Below are 20,253 nucleotides of genomic sequence, written 5' to 3' on the forward strand. Positions count from 1 at the left end.
TCTCCAAAGAAAGGGTGGAGAATCTTTTGTGCTCTAGATGTTGTTGGAGACCAACTCACATTAGCCCCAGCAAACATGTCCAGTGGTCAGGAATGATGGGAGTTGTAGTTCAGCAACTTCTGGAGGGCCACATGGCCTCCCCCCATGATGTAAGGCCCCACAATACCACCATCTTTCTTTGCTCTTCATCCTGTGAGTGGGCAAATCAACACTTACCTTTCCTCTGCATGTTACAGGCACAGCCTGCGCTTTAAAGCACCCTTTTATTTTGCTCCCAAAATGTTGTTCAAAGAGCAGGTTTTCTGGGACAAAAAGAGTGCTCAGACACGAAGCTTTAAAGCATGGATCCAATGCCAGATTTTGGGAGTGATGGTGGTTCGCTTGCACAGGATGCTGAGCTGAGGGGGTAGCCATAATTGGGAAGATCCATTCTGGGGCAGCAATTTTTGGCCTCGCTCAGGGTGCCACACTACCAAAGATTACCAAAGGCTGTCCCTGGAAAGAGCGGAGCAAAAGGTAAGTGTGAATTAGTGGCTCGGGAATTGCCAAAATAACCTTGATGCTTCTTCTTAATGCCCCTGGGGAGTTTCCTGCAGAGGTAGAGCCTGAGGGCTTATTCCCCCCCACTTCCTCTTCTCCTGATGTGCTCAATCAGAGCAAGTGGGAACTGGGTTTTCTGCTTTTTAGGAGACTGCTTCCTCGTGTATTTGAAAATTATAAAGGCACCATGATTAAATAACTACAAGTCCTCTCTCTCTCTCCCCCCCCCTCTCATATCCAAACTGTAGCCTTGTCCCTGGAACACCTCACTGCTCAGAGAAGTGGGCAGTGAGTACTGATATTCTGTGATGCCCTTTGAAAACTGAGATGCTGCAGTGATAATAAGTCCTGCAGCTTGGCTGCCCCCTCTCCTCCGCACAGAATTCACACAAGGCATCAGAGGTCCTGTCCCACACCCTTGCTGTAATTATACAACCCCCACCCCCACCCTCCAGAATGGCCTCCTGGACCCACATTCCTCCCACCGCTTCACGTCAACATCATCACTTACTGCTGCTGCTGTCTTTCTTGGTGATGCTGTTAGAGCCGGTCTGAGTCCAGGGAGGGGGAGGGGAAAAAACAATTATCCTTTCTCTGTCCTAGAATGGACTGCTCCCAACAATGCTTTTCCCTTTGGCAGGCAATAAAAATCCCCTTCCCCAGCCCTGTGAAGGCATTGGCTCAAATCCTTCCACTTGCTTCTGTCTAAAAAGCACCCTGGAAGGCATTAGCAACATGCTTTAAATTATAGACTCCTCTTCTTGTAAAAGGGAATGTTGGACCAAGTGGACTCACACTGGCAAATTCAGGTTGCACAATTCTAGTTGACTGTAAAGACTTCAGATATTTCTTGTGTGTAAATGTACCTTCAGTCTCTGAGTCTGCCCCCTTGTGACAGACACTACCCAAGCTTTTTGTCTCTTAGGGCCTGAGCCCCAGGATACTAGGCAATAACCCAAGCCATATCCCATCCTAGTCTAGCTAATTTCCCTATCACAGCTGACATAGTAGAGGCTTTCCTGTCTGGAGCAAGAAAGAGCCAACCTATAGGGCCTGCTGGCACATTCTCCTGCACAAACTCCACTGGAACAAAAGAGGAGCTGAGCTGATCAAGAGCCCTGCTGTGGACTATGGTCTTTGAGAATGCCAGGGCTGGCCCAAGACATTTTGGTACCTGAGGCAAAATGGTATTTTCCTCCCTGCCAGGGAAGAAGGGGTGAGCATACCCTCCAACATTTATTCAATGAAAATAGGGATATCCAATTACATAATGATAATTTTTCTATTTATACCCCACACATCTTACTGGGTTGCCCCAGCCACTCTAGGCAGCTTCTAACATATATAAAACATAATAAAACATTTTTTTTAAAAAAACTTCCCTTCAGATGGCTCAGATAACTCCATACCCTCCAACATTTCTCCAATGAAAATAGGAACATCCTAAGGAAAAGTGGGACATTCGAGGATCAAATCAGAAACTGAGACAGCTTCTCTAAATCAGGGATTTCTTTGGAAAATAGGGACACTTGGAGGGGCTGAGTGGGTGAAGATCTACATCAGGAACAAGGTGGGAGTAAATATCTACATTGGGAACTGCTGCCCCTGCGGATCCTGCCACCTGAGGCGGTTGCCTCACCTTGCCTCATGGGTGGGCTGGCCCTGGCTAAAGCATATCGAAGAGGCAACCTCAGAATTCAGTTTATGAGAAGCTCTTTCACCCAGCATTACATGCTGAGCAGGCAAAGTGAACCAGCCTATCCTAACATATCCACATTCAGAATTTTGGTTCCAGGTGCAGATAAGGGCAGAACTCCTATTATGTCTTCAAAACTATGCACACGATATGTATAGGCAGAATGTATCAAACACAGATTTCATATATATTTATAGCAAGGATAATATTTTCATAATCATGATAGAAGAATTGGGTTCCAAGAAAGCAATAATTAATTTGATATGGGAACAGGTGTAAATCATAAAGTTAACTGGGATGATATGTCCATCATAACAGTAAGGGAGAAAATGAAGAAATGAAATTTGACACACGCACATGCTGGTCCCACTTACTGAACACAGTGCACTCCCTGGAAGCATAGGAGCCAACTCCTAGGGGCTTGAGGGGTCTTCAGCCCCCCCAAAAAATATTTGAGGGGGCTGTCCTCCCAAAGTTGATAGGCATTGCCATTCAAATAGTGTGTGCGCGCGCACTGTGTCATATGATTGATTATGCAGGGCAGGGCTTACCTGCCACCCTCACCTCCAATATTTTATTCAGCTTGGCACCCCTGCCTGGAAATCATTTGTTAGGCAATTGTTCACATAACAAGTTGACAATTTCCATTAATTCCTATGGGGAAATTTCTAATGCATTTCTGACTGTGGCATTTTGTCCTGTGCCTGAAAAGTCTTCCCAACCCAAGAAAACTTATGGAAAAAATGCTCATTATTTCCAATCCCTCCCTCCATTCCTCAACCAACCAGCAAAAAGCAAATAAGAAATAAAAATAACGCTCTCTGTTTGGATATCTGAATTTTTGCATAGAAAAAGTTTGTAAAGAGGGACCTGTATGTATATAAGAAGCAGGTGTAACAGATTTGCTTCTAATAAGGAAATGAATACACATACACATATACACATTTTTATAAGAAAACACTTAAATATTTAAATATTTGAGATTGAGATTTTAGTAATAATTTGTACATTTATGGAAGAAAATAGATTTGCATTTAGCAATAATTGTGAAGTCAAAGGTTTTCTATTACGATATCACAGAAATATTGAATGGTTTCTATAATAGGAGGTGTTACATTAAACATCAATAAGAACTTTCTGACAGTTTAACAGTGGATTGGACTCCCTCAGAAGGTGGTGATCTGTACCCAAATCAGTCCAGAACAGACGTTTCCAAGTATAGGAAAGACTCTATTCACCTCCACAAAATGATCCACAGCCATTAAAGGTTAGCAATTATCACTAACTTTATTGGACACCTTTACAGAAGTTAATATTGCACATGGTTTAAGAGAGCGTTTAAAAAACAACAACCCAAAGAGATGTTTTTAAAAAGAGAGCAAAGACAGTCTTACAAAGACATTCCCTACATCCAGATAGAGAGCCAAAGGCTTAGAAGTCAAATTCACAAGAAGGCCAGAGGTTCCAGCCTCAAGATTCTGAAGGAAATGGGTACCATTATCCATTAAAACGGTTTTTATTTTCCACATAGGTCACTGTGGGAATGCAAGTTATCTGTAATAGCAACCACCTTACCAACCTTCCAAGTTTCGTCCCCCTCCTCACTTTAACCAAATGGCTAAGCAAAGCAACAGATCCACCTACTGACAGTTTAGGAAATGCAATCAAAGGCATTGTGGTGGTGCGAAGTTAATTTTAAGGCACTAGGGTTGCCAGGTGCTGTGTAAATGGCTGCCAAGTGGCTGTGCATAGGAGAGGCACTGCAGTGCTCAGGGAGAGCAAGTGGAACCAAAACTGGAGTTCCTTTAATTAAAGAGAGAATTCCACCATGCAATACTGGACTAAAGGAAGTGAGCATAAACTAGGGTTTTCATCTCCGAAATTATTCTCCTGTAGCCCCAATCAACTGTCATTCTTTGTATACACAGGCATCACTTTTGCTGGGTCAAAAACAGATATAAGAAGCCATGCAAAAAAGGTAACTGTGACATAAGTTCCTTCATTGGTGGGGCATATATATATATATATATATATATATATGCACGTGCACACACCCTTTCCCTTCTATTCTGGAGCTGCTGGATCTTGCCTTAAAATCTAGCCTTACTCTTCTAAGAACATTCCTTCTATATATATTTTAAAATACAAACGGCTTCAGACAAGCTTTGTTGCCACACACACCCTTTTCTCCAGGGGGTGTCATGTGTTCTCCCACATTGATTTCCTCCCACCCCCTGCAGAACTTGGATGGGGAAATTCATTTGTTTTATTTGTATCTCCAGTCGTCCCTAACCAACTTCAGCATCCTCTCCAGGTGTGCCTAGGCCACATCCGGCAGCGATTAGTGCTTGGGCCTGAAATCTGTGCTCTGCATCTGGTTTGGGGTTGCTTGGTGTCTGAGAGTTGACTTGAAATGTCAGGGTCTCCAGCTTCCTTCTCTGGGTTTCTGGGACAGCATTCAGAGAGGGAGGTGGGCTGTCCCCCACCCCCTTCCCTCTTGTCCTTCAGGCTTCCCTCCTGAGGCACCAGGGCTGCACAGGCAAGCACTGTTGTCCTCTGTGGCCCCAGCAAGCACTACTAGACCTCACCTCCACCTTATCAGGCTACACCCACCTCACGTCTACCTGGCACCACCCTCTGAGCCTCAGGGAGCCTGGACACTGTCCTTGGGGTTTGGGTCTTCAAGGCGATCAGCACTGCCAGCTTCTGCATTTTGGAATGGCTCAGGGAAGTTGGCCTTTGAGAGCCCCTCAGGCACCCAGGTAAGCAAAGGCAAGGCAGAGGAGGGGTTGGGAACTGAGGGAGCACCTCCCTTCCCCCTGCCCCAGACCCCTGGGACCCTCCCCAGGCCGCAGCGTCTTGGTCTGGCTGCAATGGCTCTTGTTTGCCTGGATGGTGGTTGGAGGAGGTGTCTAGCCTACTGTGCAAAGGAAACATTCTGCGCAAAGCATACTCTGCAAAGCATACATAGAATCATAGAGTTGGAAGAGACCTGCCAAGCAGGAAACACCATCAGAGCACTCCTGACATATGGTTGTCAAGCCTCTGCTTAAAGGCCTCCAAAGAAGGAGACTCCACCACACTCCTTGGCAGCAAATTCCACTGTCAAACAGCTCTTACTGTCAGGAAGTTCTTCCTAATGTTTAGGTGGAATCTTCTTTCTTGTAGTTTGGAACCATTGCTCCGTGTCCGCTTCTCTGGAGCAGCAGAAAACAACCTTTCTCCCTCCTCTATGCGACATCCTTTTATGTGACATGTCTAGCCTACATTCGTTGCTTGGCCGGTTTTTGCCTCTGGCCCCGACTGGCACTGGCACGTGGCCCCCAGAATGGGAAGGCAGCCCCTGGGCTGAAAAGGTTCCCTGCTCCTGCCCTATCCCACCACAGGGGACTCCAGGGCAGCCTCCCCCTCTATGCAGAGCCTGGCCAGGTTGGAGGCAGGACATGCTGTCACTCACTTGGCTGGGCTTTCTCATTGCAAAAGGGAATGGAAATGGGAGTGGTGATGCTCAGCCTCTGGCTCCCAGCATCTGCCCAACCCTACCACAAACGTGGGGCCAGATGTGGCAGTTAGGAGCTAGACTGGAGGAGGAGCTGTGGGTTTGAGCTGAAACGATGCTCTGTGGTCACACGGGGTTGGAGTGCTGCGTTCACACTTGTGTTATCCTTTGAATGTCCACATAGGGCCAAGAAGGCCGCAAAAGGTTTGTTCTGATCTTAAAATTCTTGTACACCCGCCATTTTCAGGTGCCATGTGCACCCAGAAGACACCTATTGTAGATATTTTTCTACAGTAAAGATCTCAATGGGAGCAGAATAATGGGTGTCTCAGATCACTCTGATTTGGAAGCCAAATTGCTAGGGGCTGCCACTCAGATTTAAAATGGCTACACTACAGCCTGAAACTGATTTTATGGTCATTTCCTTTCCCCAGAATACCCTGGGAAATGTATAGGTGGAGGGAGCAGAGAATTTTCAGTTTTGCTCACCAAACTTCACTTTCCAGGATTGTGTCAGAGGAAACCACCGTGACTAAGCTGGTATAAAACTGGTAAACATTTGTAACATCAGCAGTGTTTCCCTCTTCTTTCTTTTTTAATACACAGAGGCTGGTTTGAATTTTGAGCAAATGCAGTAAAAGATATGCAGAATTCACATAGGCACTCAGTTTTCAGCACTTCCTATAATGTGCACAGCTGCCCAGATCTAAAGGTTGGAGTCTGGAAAATGGCATCCCCTCTGGAAACTGGATGGTACAACTGCTTTACGGGGGCGGGGGGGGGGGGGATATTCTCTCATAGATATTTGCCAAGAGCACCCACAGCCATTTTGGGAGTCGGCAAAGGACTAAATCTGTGCATGAAATTCAGGCATCATTCCCATGTTACATTATTGTGCACATACAGCCCTACACTTTCATGTTGAGATACATGCACACTGTAATGTAGGAATGGCTGTAGTGGATTGGGAAAGGTTCACCTCAATGTATGGTGTGTCGGGAATACACTGATGTGGCCATTGCCTTGTTTACCAATACATGTGACCCCATGGATTCATGGACTTGAGCGTAAAAAGCTGTAGTTTGTGAATCTGCCTTAAGAGCGTCTGATAGAAAGAAGCACAGGAAACTGCCATATACCAAACCAGACTATTGAAGCATCTAGCCAGTGTTGTCTGCACCTACTGGCAGTGGCTCTCCAGTATTTCAGACAGGGGACATGCCTAAACCGACATGGAAGTGCCAGGGGTTGAACCTGGGATCTTCTGGATGCAGAGCATGGGCCCTAAAACCAAGCCGCAGCCCTTCTCCAACGACGGCAACTTCTGGTGGTGGAGAATCCTGTGCATCCCCACATCCTGCCCCACCCCAGGGCAGCAGTAGTGATCCTTCTCAAAGGAACAACCAAGTTTGTCTAGCACAACAAATTCACTGAAAATGCAGCGTTATTGTATGGGCTGAAGGTCTGAAGCTGGTGAAATTGTAAGATCTGTACCTCTTTCCCTCCACATGTCAACTCTTCCCTTCCCTTCCCATCCCTTTCTCTTCCTTGGGCATTGGCTGGTATTCTGCCAGGTCTCTTTAATTACCCCAACTGGGTCCTCCCCACTGGCTCCCTCCTCCCCAGAATGGCCTTTGCTTTTCCACATTCCCTTGCTCACCCCCCACCCCTACCCCCAGTTTTCCCATTGGCTTTCTCTGTCCCTTCATCCCACCCTCCCTCCCCATCACCCTCCTCTAACTTCTTTATTTCTTGTAGTTTCCGAACTGGATAGCCAAGCGATTCGTAGCGCAGCGGAAAGTAGCTGGTTGGACCTCCCAGTAGGGCACAGGGTTGGCAAAGAGGCTGATGCCGTGGTACGAAGCCCGCTTTACCCCAAAGCCTACGGGACAGAAGTCGTTCACACCAATGTGAGTGATGTTGTTGGAGTGAAGGTACACAACCTGTGGAGGGAGAAGTGAGACTTGGTTACCCAGAGGTGGAAGATCCACTGAGCTTGCTTTTGTCGGCTTGTGAGGCAGCTGAGACCTGGGAAAGAGCTCTCCTTTGATAGGACAACTCAGATCCTGCAAGGCTCCTCAAGGTAAGCTCAGGTGTGTGCTGTGGTTTCGTAGGACTGCAGACAAGTCGCTGAATGAGCTGTTGGCCTACATTTTTTTAGCATCTTGGGAATCTCTACTATTGGTTTTCTTTTCTTTTTAAAGAAGTGGATGTGTTTAACTTCAGGACAGTAAAAGAAACCCCCATTTTATTTACCTAGAAATGACGGTGCTGTGATTTAAATGAGTTTTTAAAATGCAAAACTTCACATGCTCAGACGGTGTTTTTTAAAAATTATAATTATTAGGGTTGGCAAACTGTATTTGTTTGGAAACCTCTTGTCTTCAGGCCTATGTACACCCACCAGGCCTCCACATTTGCCTGTTTTGACCAAGCCACGCTCACTTGCCTGACACCATATATAACATCCATTGGGGGGCAGATAAAGATCCAGTTGGGCCAACGGGAGCCCCAGAGCAGGCATTGGTGATTGGTCTGCAGTCCCTGTAAAGCCTTGTGCTTTGCAAGTCCCAACACTTACCTGATGCGCAGCTGATGCACAGTGCTGCGGCTTGCATAGCTCTGTACAAGACACTTTGTGCCAACTTTGTGTCTGCACGGGCAGAAATAGTTCTCCCGAAGTCATTGTGAGATCAAGTGATTTAACTGATGGGTGGCCTCGCCCACTGATCAAACTTGACCCACAGGCAGTTGGGAAGAAAAGGATCTGGCCAGATCTAGTTCACCCCTACTGTTAATATATCAGGAATGTAGAGGCGGTTGCAAAGCATGAAATGATGGTTGGGGAGAAGAAAAATGTTAATTGTTTGATGTTAGAAAGATGTTGGAATGAAGTTACATGGCTTTAGCAGAAATGTTATAAAGAATTAAGTACAATAGATTGTAAATGGATTAAAGGAAAAAATAATGTTAGAATTTGTCAAGTTAAATGATAGGACAGAAAATTGAGGAAGATGGAAAGGATTTGCTGAAACAATTAATCAAAGTGGAATGCAAAAAAAGGGAGGCGTGAGGAGGTCAGTGAAACAAGTAAAAGAAAGTTAATAACATTGAAAGTATTGGATGTGTTTTGTTTTTTTAAAAATTGTTTTTGTTTTATTTTTGTTATGTATATGTAGTATTTTTGTCTTTGTATTGTATTGTATTGTATGGTTTTGTTATGTTTAAATCTTTTTCTTTTTTTTCTGTAACTTTCAAAACTTTAATAAATATTATTTTTTTAAAAAAAGAAAAATGTTAATTGTTTGTTTCACAACTCAAGCAAAACACATGCCAGCCTAAAGAGGAAGCTGCAAGATGACCTATCTGCAACACTGATGGTCCTGGTTCTCAGTTGCTGGATACCTTCAGGAATGTAGGGTCCTACCAGCTGCCCAAACTTGCCTACTCCTGAAACTGGTCCTGCATTTGCTCACCTCTGCCACAAACCACCCCCAACCCCTCTGGTACCTGCAGAAACTTGAGGCCAGGCAGTCCTGGAGGAACTCGTGACAGCTTGTTGTTATCCAAGTGCAGCTCACGTAGGCTGGGCAGGAAAGCCAGACTGCCGTTCTCAATCATGCGGATGTTGTTGTGTCCCAGGCCCAGCCTAGTGGGAAGAAAGGAAGGGGAGGTGACAAAGAAAACAAAGGGAAAACAACAGCGGCTTCCAAATATCACCAAGGTCAAGTGAATCAAAATCTGTCTCTTGGAAAAGGGCTGGACTCTTGAAGAGTAATGGGGGAGACAGGAGGGTGTTCAGGGCTACAGCCAAAATTAGGATGGCTAGCTGCCCTCCTTTACACAGGGTGGTCCTCTGTTCTGTAGGGTTGCCAGAGGACAGTCCTTTATTTGAAAGGATCCTCTGTTTCGAGGGCTGACCTCAGTCTGTTTAAAAAAATAAGGAACCATAAAAGGGGGGGGGCTAGGGGTTTCTATCAACAGTTAGCAGCACCTGGTCAGCAGACCAAGTAGGCGTACAATACACCTCTTGTCATTCCCAATACGGTGAGATGTACTGTTTTTCTGTTTAATAATTATTTCTAGTTTTGCATCTATACCTATAAATTACCATATGCACATTGTAGGCAAATTGATATCCTTTCTGCCCTCCTTTTTGGGTGATGCATAACTGGCTGCTCTAGCCCAAAGCCCTGTGCATCTGTGACTCAGAAGGTGGGACCCAGCAGAGTCTCATTCAAGCCCCAAAGCGTATGGCTGTGCAACATTGGGTCCCTGTGGTTGGCAGAGAGGCAGCATGAAACCTCAAGCTTAGCCAGGCCTTCTTTCCTTGCCTAATCAACTGAACAGTATCTTCCCTTTGGCCAGTAGGGGCCTGGGGTTGGGAAGCCCCCATTGCCAAGTCTGGATTTGGAATATGGCTGCCTGTCACTCTGCCTCTTTTCTGCTTCCTTAATGCCCTTCCTCCAGTTCTTTCTCTGATTGCTGGAAGCTTCACATTTCAGGTGTGTAGAGAAATGTGTTGCTGATATAAAATGGGGGCTTAAACAGTTGCAATTACAAACCACTACAGCTACATGCAGCAGTCAGCCAGTGTCCACTTAACTATAAAACAGGAGAGGATGACGTAGAGAGGGATCAGACAAAAGCAAGCCATCTTGTTTATTGAGCATTCACCCTGGTTTGTTTGCATTTATGGTTTAGGCCAGCAAATTCAAGGCTCAACATTCCGGTCAGAGACAGAGTTTGCCCCTGGCAGCATTCCTTTAAGCGTGGAAGATGGAGATAAAGCTGTCGTGGGACCTCTGCAGATCCTCCTGCCTGATCCCTCCTGCCAACTACCCTGTTCCTACACCTGCTGTGGCAGCAGGTCTCCAGGTGTGGTGATCAGGAGGAAAGTGGCTATAACTAGGCCAGGGCGAGAACAGGCTCTCTTCCTGCTCTGGCCTGCGCCCTCTTCCTCCACAGAGTCCTCTGACAGAGAGTGTCCTATGGGAAACAGCATCAGGTGCAAGTGCCTCATCTAGAGGGTCTGGTGGCTTTGGGGTAAACAGTGTGGTTCATGGAGCATCTGTTGTGTGAGAGCCGCTTTCAGAATGGTAGTAGAAAAGCAGGATAGAAATGTGCTTAATAAGCAACCAACCAACCAAAAGAAGGAAGGTGTATGTATGAGGAGCATCACACTGAAAAGTGGCCCAAGAATCAGGACTAATAAGTATGGCTCTTTCTCCCTCTACTGGCTGAGACTTGAAAGGGAGGACTATTTAGGAGTTGATGGTTGTGAGTGCAAGTCAATGCTACAAACTCATACCAGCTTCAAACCTGCTTTACAAAAAGCTCCAGCTGCCTCTATTTTCTTGTGTCTATTCCTTATAAAGAACTGTACCTGCCCTGTTTATATATATTTTTTAAAACGGGCAAGGGTTTACACTGGGAAAGAGGCGAACCCTGTCTACTTGCCTGTGAGGTGTGCTCACTCCATCCCGAAATTTTCTGCTCCCCCTCCCCTGTTGAAGACCTCCTACTCTGTTTTTGAATTCATTAATAGGGCTCCCATTTTGTTCCTATTCTATCTTTTGGAGGAAATATTAGATATCTGAAAGCTAAATGAGTTGGGAAAGTCATCTATCTGCATGATGTCATGAACAAAATATTTGCCTCAGATGTTTTCCCTCGCTGATTTCTGTCCTCCCTGCATTCCCTGCCACCCACCCACCACATTTTTTACAAAGAAAGCTTTGGAAACTTAACACAATAGTTGTGAAATTTCCGCAGGTGCAGATGGCTTATATTATGCAGCTATTCTGGCTCTTAATGGTCTGTGCATGTTGTTGTAGCCAGGGAGTCATAAACATGGTGCTTGCAGGGACACAGGTGCCCACACCCGGCTCAAATACCCAGTTTGGCACATACCTCCATGCACATTTGTGTACATGCACTAACACACACACAGGCTGGACTGCCCCTCTGGAGGCTTCACCCGGGGCAAAAAAAAAACAACTGTCTAGCCCCCCTTAGCTAGGGCTCTGGTGGGTGCATGTGATTTTGCCAGTTTGCAAATGTGCCTGGGGGCTCAAAAAAGCTGGTGACTCCATTTCCTAGGTTGCTCTAACTTTATTTCTCTAGAGTCTGTTTATTCTCTCTAGGGATCATTCTATCAGCTTTCCGAATAGAGTTGCCTTTATTTTCACCACCCTCTCCCCAAAATTCAGCGGGGAAGGGAGCACTCTGGACTGGGAGTGCAGTGAAGGGGGAGGGAATATTTAACAACAAGCCCCCCCCCCCCATTTACACTTGCCCCCATCCAACACTTGGGGCTAAGGAAAGGAGGCTATGCTGTGCTAGAAGTCTAGAAGCAGAGTTGCTATTTCACCTCCGACTTAAAGCAGGACAGCAGGTAACAGCTGCTTCCAATTGTCCACCTCTAGAAGAAGCCTCCTTGCCTTTGGCCTTCTGGGCTGCTGCCCTCCCAACCTTAGGCCCACCTTCCCTTGCTGAGTACATTATATGAACAATTAGCTCCCTCTAGTATGAATGGCAAGGGGCAAAATACATTTTGTAAATGTTAAACTTCACTATGAATATTTCCCTGTGTTTGTGCTGCATATAGATGCCACAGATCTTTATCCATGCCTGCTGCCTCTCACAGTGCAAACTTAGCTCCAAGACAATATATTGTTGTTGGCATCTATCCGTCTTGAGAGGCAATGGAGTGCACCTCCAGGGGTAAAGCCAAACTGCTGGATTAGCAGCACCAAAGTGACTTCCCTGGGGGACAAGCCTGGGCAGTGTGTATGGAGGTCCTGGGCTACCCAGATGACAAGGCCACACTCTTGGCCCAAAGGAAAGCAGAGTGATATGTTTGGCCCCAGGTTGGCTGCAGGAGTTGCCAGAAGGAGGTGTACAAGGCACCATCCAACCATCTTAGGAATTCCACTCCAGATTTGTGTAGGGTTTACTCCTTAGCCGTTTCTTCTCCCAAAGAAGGCAGAAGAGGTTCAGGACCAGAGTTTTCCTTCTCCTATATGGGCGACCTTCTCAGGTGGATGAGCCCCATCTGCCCCACACTTCCCTCTATAGCATGTGCAGAAACTGACTTCATGACCGTTGGACCCATCATAACAATTTTAGGAATGTTTATCGGTCCACTATACCTGAATGAGTTTCTCCACCCCCTTCATTCCACCCGGACACTGAGGTCCAGCTCTGAGGGCCTTCTGGAGGTTCCCCCACGGTGAGAAGCCAAGTTACAGGGAACCAGGCAGAGGGCCTTCTCAGTGGTGGCACCCGCCTTGTGGAACGCCCTCTCACCAGATGTCAAAGAAAAGAACAACCACCAGACTTTTAGAAGACATCTGAAGGCAGCCCTGTTTAGGGAAGCTTTTAATGTTTGATGCATTACTGTATTTTAATATTTTGTTGGAAGCTGCCCAGAGTGGCTGGGGAAGCCCAGCCAGATGGGTGGGATATAAATAATAAGTATATTATTATTATTATTATTATTATTATTATTATTGATAATAATAATAATAATAATAATAATAATAATAATAATAGAATGGGGTGGGCAATCTTTTTGGCCCCAAGGGCTGCGCGTGGCAACAATTTGAGGGATACACACGTGTGTGTGCACAAACACACACAAGTACCTCCTTTCCCTCTCCCATGCACAGACAAAAACATACACACAGTATGTTTTTGTCTGTGCATCTTCCACCCGCTCTCTGTCACACCTGCAAACTCACACAGCCTTCCAGGTCCCACTCGCTCTTCTGGTGCACTGGGAACCCATTGTGCCTCCCCAGCTGGTTGGTGCTGGGAACAACTGGGCAGCAAGCATGTCTGTGCCCTCCTCACCTGTTCCTAGTGCCAGTCAGCTGGGGAAGGGGAGTTGTGTGTTGGGACTGCGGAGGAGCAACCTGGTCAGCACACACCTCTGCTATTCCCAGAGCAAATCATCTGGGCAGGACTGGGAAGGCTGTGAGGAGACAGCTGAGTGGCGGGATGCGATTGCTGGTTGGTGCTGGCCATTGTGTTTCTTTCCAACCTCCAAATAGCTGTTTAGCAGATTGAGGAGAATGCAGTTGTGGCAGGGAGGAAGGTGCACAGGTACAGATGTACTCATGTCCCTTACTTCCCATGTAAAACAGACTCCATGTAAGCCTCCATGCAGCCGTTTAGCTAACTGAGGACAGAAAATTGCCAGGGTGGGGGCAGAGTGTGAATTGTTAACCTGCGACAGGTTGCAGGGAACGCTTGTGAGGACCCCATGTGTCCTGCAGGCATCTTAGAGGTCTTGGCTTGGCAATGGACTGGATGAGAGCCAACAAACTGAAGCTCGATCCAGAAGAGGCTGAGGCCCTGTTAGTGGGTGGTTCCCTAGACCAGATGGATGGGAGGCTGCCTGCTTTTGTTTTTTCTTTTTTTTTAAAGATTTTTATTGATACAACAAGAAAAAAAAAAATACCAAATTACACACAAGAATAACCATAGACACATAATTTTCTTAGCAAACAATAAAACATATATTGGTCTTAACACTAAAGACCCAACCTCCCGTCTATTCCATATTTCAATTTCATATTACTTATTGCCAATACACACTTTTATCATAATTAAACTTATTCTTAATAAATCTAATTTCTCATATCTACCTTGCAACTATTACTGAAGTTCCTTGAATGCTGCAACAGAATTTAAACTACTATATTTATTTTTCAGATATTCTTTGAAAACCTCCCATTTTGAAACAAATTCCTGTTTTGATTTATTCTTTATCTTTTCTGAAAGACCATCTAATTCAGCATATTCTGTCAGCTTTTGGATCCAATCTTGTATAGAGGGGGTGGGAGGCTGCCTGCTTTTGATGGGGTTGCATTCTCTCTGAAGCAGTGGATACATCGCTTGGGGATCCTCCTGGATCCATTGCTATTGTTTGAGGTTCAGGTGACCTCAGTGGTACAGAGTGAATGCTGAATAAACTGGTTGGATGCTGAATAAACTGTCTACAATAAGCCTGCAAGTTACACACATTTAACTTGTGTGCATTTACATGCATGGAAGAAAATAAAAAATAAAAATAAAATTGGGGTGGAGTTCCAAGAAAAATTACTTTGGCAATTCCAGCCACCACTGAACCCAATCTGTTTTGACTATACGTGGTTTTGGCTTTAGGCATGATTCCCGGAAGGCAACTCTTGCATAAGTTGCGGACCTACTGTGCTGTAAACTGTCCTGTGATTCTTGGATGAAGGGTGGTATATAAATTTAATAAATGATAAAATAAATAATAATAAGCAAGCCATCTGGAGGAGCCCAGCTCACACTACCTGTAGACTTTGGAATACCGGATCAGATCCTCTAATTCAATTGCCTGGATCTTGTTGTGGTCCAGATGTAGCTCATTTAGGGTTTCAGGAAGATCTGGTTGTGGAGGCGGAGAGAGATTATTTTTATACATCTATGTATTGTATGGAAAGATTGATAGGATTACATTTCTGTACCACTTGCCCATCCCCGGAACCAGTGCTTTTTTCTGGGGGGACACGGGGTCTGCATACCCCTAAACATTTTGTGAATCTAAGTACTGCCCTCTCATAGAGGGGCAGTATTTCAATGAGAGCAGGAAAATGAGAGTACCCCTAAACATTTTTTTAGTAAAAAAGCACTGCCCGCAACACAAATCAATGTTTTTTATGAAATCATGTCCTAAAGCCAGGAGCATGCATTGGTCTTACAGAGCAATTGGCTACCAGAAAATTACATTAATAATAGCCAAGTAAAGCTGTGGCTAGGCATTGCTATGAGCTATGAGAAAGAAGTCATGCACATTACCTTTAGGTACCCCCGTGAGCTTTGCTTCTGAGATCCTCAAGTAGTTCAGCTTCAGACCATCAAAGGCACCAGGTTCAAAACCGCTGTTCTCCAGGGGGTTCCCTCCCATCTCTGTGAGGAGAGAAAACATGTCAGCTAGAACAAAAACATCCCATTCTTATCAGACCCACATTTAATGCCAACATTTGGCATCTTTTTAATTGTTTTATGTCCATTTCTCTCTCTAGGGTGGCCAGATGCAAAGGAGTGTTGTTAAGCAACCTGTTGATAAGCTTTATTCTCACATAATTTTCTCTGATATATTTAAAAGGAATTCTTGGATTCTTAGTCTTGCATTTTAGTTATAATATAATTTTTATTTAATATGGTTACTGTACTATCGAATGCAAACACATTATTTTCTATAAACTGCTTTGAACACAAATGCATCTATAGAAAATAAACTGATATCAACCTGGTTTGCAGGTAATGCAAAAGCCAAAACTGTGGCTTAGTGAGAACTAGTGAATGTGAAGACTCTCAGAGGGAAGATCATGGCCATGGGGCTCCCCCACCCCCCCCCGACCTGCTGGTGCTACGCTGCTTGGGCTAAGCCATGGCTTGATTTAAGATAGAGTCTAAACCTGGTCTCGCCATATGCCTCACTCCTCTATACAAACCATAAGCTGTAACTAGGGGCTGTAACTAGGGGTGGGGGAGAAATCCATTTCAGATCACATTTAAAGGCACATCTATCCAATCCACTTGATTTAAGATAGAGTCTAAACCTGGTCTCGCCATATGCCTCACTCCTCTATACAAACCATAAGCTGTAACCAGGGGTGGGGGAGAAATCCATTTCAGATCACATTTAAAGGCACATCTATCCAATCCACTTTCCAAAACAGTATGAGAACCTAAACCCAGCCAACCTTCAAAATTTGCCCTTATCTGAATTTTGCAATGTACAGTAGTTCTCTAACCAACCAACCAACCAACCAACCAACCAACCAACCAACCAGTGTTTACAAAAATGCACATATCAGGGGAAAGTGAGTGTAAAAATGAATATACTGATGAAAATAAGATAAAAATGCATTCTGCTAGCAGAAATGGCTTGCAAAAATGTGTACATTAGTAAAAACTGCATACAAAATCTGTTTATCAAGAGAAATTTGCACTAAAATGCTGGCAAATTTTGATGAGGATAAAATAAAATGAAACTGCAAATTGCTGCAGAAACATGGAGGGTTGAATTTAAGATTGGGGAAAGAACAAGAGCCTGATGGAGTCAGGTCCTTCCATCCCTAGCAGTAACCAGTGCTTATTCTGACCAGTTTCCTAAGTTCCTCAGAAAACTCATGGAATGGGACAGCTCACAAAGCATGTCTAGGGAGGAACGGCCCAGTGGGCATCAGTCCAGTAGAGCACCCATGTCTCACCCCCATGTCTCACCAATGCAATTCATGTTGTTGAGCCCATTGAAGACATCCTTGGAGACCTTCTTGATCTTGTTATCATGGATGCGGAGTTCAACCAAGGAGCTGGGCAGGTTAGGAGGGATCTCCACCAGGTTGTTCTTGGAGATGTAGAGTTTCTGCAGCTTGTGCAGCGGGCTAAAGGCCTTTGGGTGGATCTTGGAGATCTTATTGTTCACCAGGACCAAGGCCTGCATCCACAGAAAGAAACTGCATGAGGGACAAGGTACGTGGGGGGGGGGGATAGAACAGGGAATGGAATCCATCCTCCAGGTAACTTTGCCAGTACAGTGGCCAGGAATGGGGCAGTGAGAAAGGAAGAAACCTTCCACCATTTCAATCCAGAAAGGGAAGGGAAACCCAGGCTTGCATATCAGAGGTTCCAGTCTCAATCCCTTGGATTTCACCTTCAAGAATCTTGGGAAATGGTCCTTGCCTGAGACCTTGGAGAATGGCTACCAGTCAAAATAAACAGTACTACTGACCAAGGGGACTTGCTCAGTGCAAGGCAGCTATTTATATCCTTAAGAGTGGGTGCTTATGTGGGGAGATCCTGACTTCGATTCTCACAATGAGGGATAAATGCAGGAGGATTGACGAGGCACTGACCTGTTTGTTGAGCATTCATCCTGATTTATTTGTGGGGAAGTTAGATTATGTTGCATTGAAGCAAGTGTTGCCCCACACTTTCTAGTGCATTTCCCCATCAGCGCTTATTCACACTTACCTTTCCTCCGCTTTTCCCAGGCACAGATCCACACTTTAAAGCTTCGTGTCCAAGTGCCCTTTTATTTCCTCCAGAGCTTTCCTTGCAAAAACCTACTTCTTTAAAGCTGAATTTAAAACTGGAATTGCTGTTAGCTCTGATTCAGCTTTAAAGAGCAGGTTTTTGTGAGGAAAGCTCTGGAGGAAAAGCAAAAAAAAGGGTGTTTGGACATGGGGCTTTAAAGCGCAAGCCATGCTTGGAAAGAGTGGAGGAAAGATAAGTGTGGCTAAGCCCTGTGTTGACAAGGGTGAAAAAATGCAGGTGCACACCCTAATTCTACCAGCAGAAGGTAGTGCACAGATAAGGTGAGGAGGAGGAGATGGAGATCAATGCTGTCTTTTGAAAAATGTGCTTTAAGGGAGTGCAGTGAGAGTTGTGGTGATCTCTCCACAGGCAGAGCAGACAGACGGGGCTCAAAGCCTTTGCACAAGCCTCCTTCACAATAAAGACAGAGGTAATAGGTTGAGGAGAGGAAGCTTTTGCCATACTTACATACAAGTGATGCAGCCCCTTAAAGTCATCTTTGCGTAGTTCAGTAATGTGGTTGTTCTGCAGATCCAGCAATTTTGTATCTCGCGAGATCTCCTTTGGCACTTCCTTGAGACCTGGATGAAGCAGGTGAAGAAGGATGGTTAGGAAAAGTTAATAGGGCAGGTTAAATCATTGTGGCAGTTGCTAAGCAGCCCAGAAGGACAGAGCCAGGACTAGCCCAAGATAATTTACTGCCCAAAGGGATATAGAATGGTGCAAATCAAACAGGCATGTCCCAGAATTCTTTGCACTGTTGCAGAGGATTCTGGGGGTGAAACTCTTGCACTGCAGAGATAAATTAATGACCAATTTAAAGATAAAGGTGAAGGGACCGCTGACAGTTAAGTCCAGTCGCAGACGACTCTGGGGTTGCAGCGCTCATCTCGCTTTACAGGCTGAGGGAGCCAGTGTTTGTCCGCTCTGCAGACAGTTTCTCTGGGTCATGTGGCCAGCATGACTAAGCCGCTTCTGGCGCAACGGAACACCGACACCAGAGCAGCACACAGAAATGCCATTTACCTCCCGACGGAGTGTTACCTATTTATCTACTTGCACTTTTTTTGTGTGCTTTCAAACTGCTAGGTTGGCAGAAGCTGGGACCAAGCAATGGGAGCTCACCCCGTCGCAGGGATTCAAACCTCTGACCTTTTGATCGGCAAGCCCAAGGCTCAGTGGTTTAGACCACAACGCCACCCGCATCCCATAATGACCAATTTAAGGGCCTGCAAAAAGCAAGAGCAATGCCATCTTTGCAGCAAACAGGATTCTAAGATGTGTTGCCACTGCAGGAGGGGAACCGACTAGTCTGGACGCACGTGCTGCCTCTCATCTAGCCAGGCCCTCCCTTGAAGTAAAAATGCAATGTCCCCTGGCTGCCAGCTCTTCCTACTCAGAAGGCATGCTTTTAAAAGCACTGCTGAACTGGGAGACGAGGGAGCCAGTTTCTCCTGGGCATTTGGTCTTCCTCTCTTTCACCTGCCATGCAAAACACCTGTGCAGGTCTGTACAACATCTATGGAGTGTGGGATGGGAGGTTGACAAAAGACCCATTGTATGTGTATAGAAGGCGGGAGAAACTGCCTCATATTTTGATTCAGTGGCAGATTTGAGAGTGTGGGGTGATCTCCAGGCCTGCAGAATCATGCCCAGAATCTGTTGAGCTATCAGAGCCACTAGTCCTTTGAGATATGTGGGGTTCCAGAAGGCTGTGCAGGGTGAGGATGCTGTGCCCACCCATCATGTCCTGCCTGGAAACCAAACAATACCTAGAACCACTTCTGGGTTAAACATGAGTTTGTTAGGCATGGATTGGGAATGCTGCTCTAACTTGTATCCTTCTTCCTGTCACTTCTGCCAACCTAGCAGTTCAAAAGCACGCCAGTGCAAGTAGATAAATAGATATGGCTGCAGCGGGAAGGTAAATGGCATTTCCATGCACTCTGGCTTCCGTCACGGTGTTCTGTTGCACCAGAAGCGGTTTAGTCATGCTGGCCGCATGACCCGGAAAGCTGTCTGCAGGCAAACGCACGCTCCCTCGGCCTGAAGCGAGATGAGTGCTGCAACCCCAGAGTCGCCTTTGACTGGACTTAACCGTCCAGGGGTCCTTTTCCTTTTACCTTTACCTTTACCTCCTTCCTGTTAAAACGCACACACCCCTTCTTGGTGCTCTCCAGGTTTGCACCAATATGGGTTGCTAGAAATAATTTGGACCAAAACCAAGGGTAGGTCTCTCTCAAGCATATAATAGTGTCATATTCTGACACACAAGTTTGAGAAGAACCCTCAAGTCCCTAACCATAATCACTCCTGATAAATGGGGCCATCAATGCACAGCTTCCAAACAATGTCAGCGAATACTCAGTTCCTTTTTTCTTTTCTTTCTTTCTTTTACAATTGTTGATCAGTTACCTTTATTTTATATGTCTTTTTT

The 20,253-nt window shown here is 45.5% G+C and overlaps 1 protein-coding gene across 1 annotated transcript in view; it reads right to left on the reverse strand.

Moving 5' to 3' along the window:
- Positions 1 to 3,497: 3,497 nt before the first annotated feature.
- BGN (biglycan) overlaps positions 3,498 to 20,253 on the reverse strand; it is a 48,420-nt gene continuing 31,664 nt past the window's right edge. The window contains exons 3-8 of the mRNA XM_079958790.1: positions 18,285 to 18,397; positions 17,004 to 17,217; positions 15,570 to 15,680; positions 15,065 to 15,158; positions 9,246 to 9,384; positions 3,498 to 7,678 (exon numbers count right to left, since the gene is read on the reverse strand). Coding sequence (XP_079814916.1) covers positions 7,481 to 7,678; positions 9,246 to 9,384; positions 15,065 to 15,158; positions 15,570 to 15,680; positions 17,004 to 17,217; positions 18,285 to 18,397 — 869 coding nt within the window. The 3' untranslated portion in view covers positions 3,498 to 7,480. The remainder of the gene's footprint in view (positions 7,679 to 9,245; positions 9,385 to 15,064; positions 15,159 to 15,569; positions 15,681 to 17,003; positions 17,218 to 18,284; positions 18,398 to 20,253) is intronic.

Source organism: Podarcis cretensis (genome assembly GCF_951804945.1).
Source record: "Podarcis cretensis genome assembly, chromosome: 17".
NCBI classification, from domain to species: domain Eukaryota; kingdom Metazoa; phylum Chordata; class Lepidosauria; order Squamata; family Lacertidae; genus Podarcis; species Podarcis cretensis.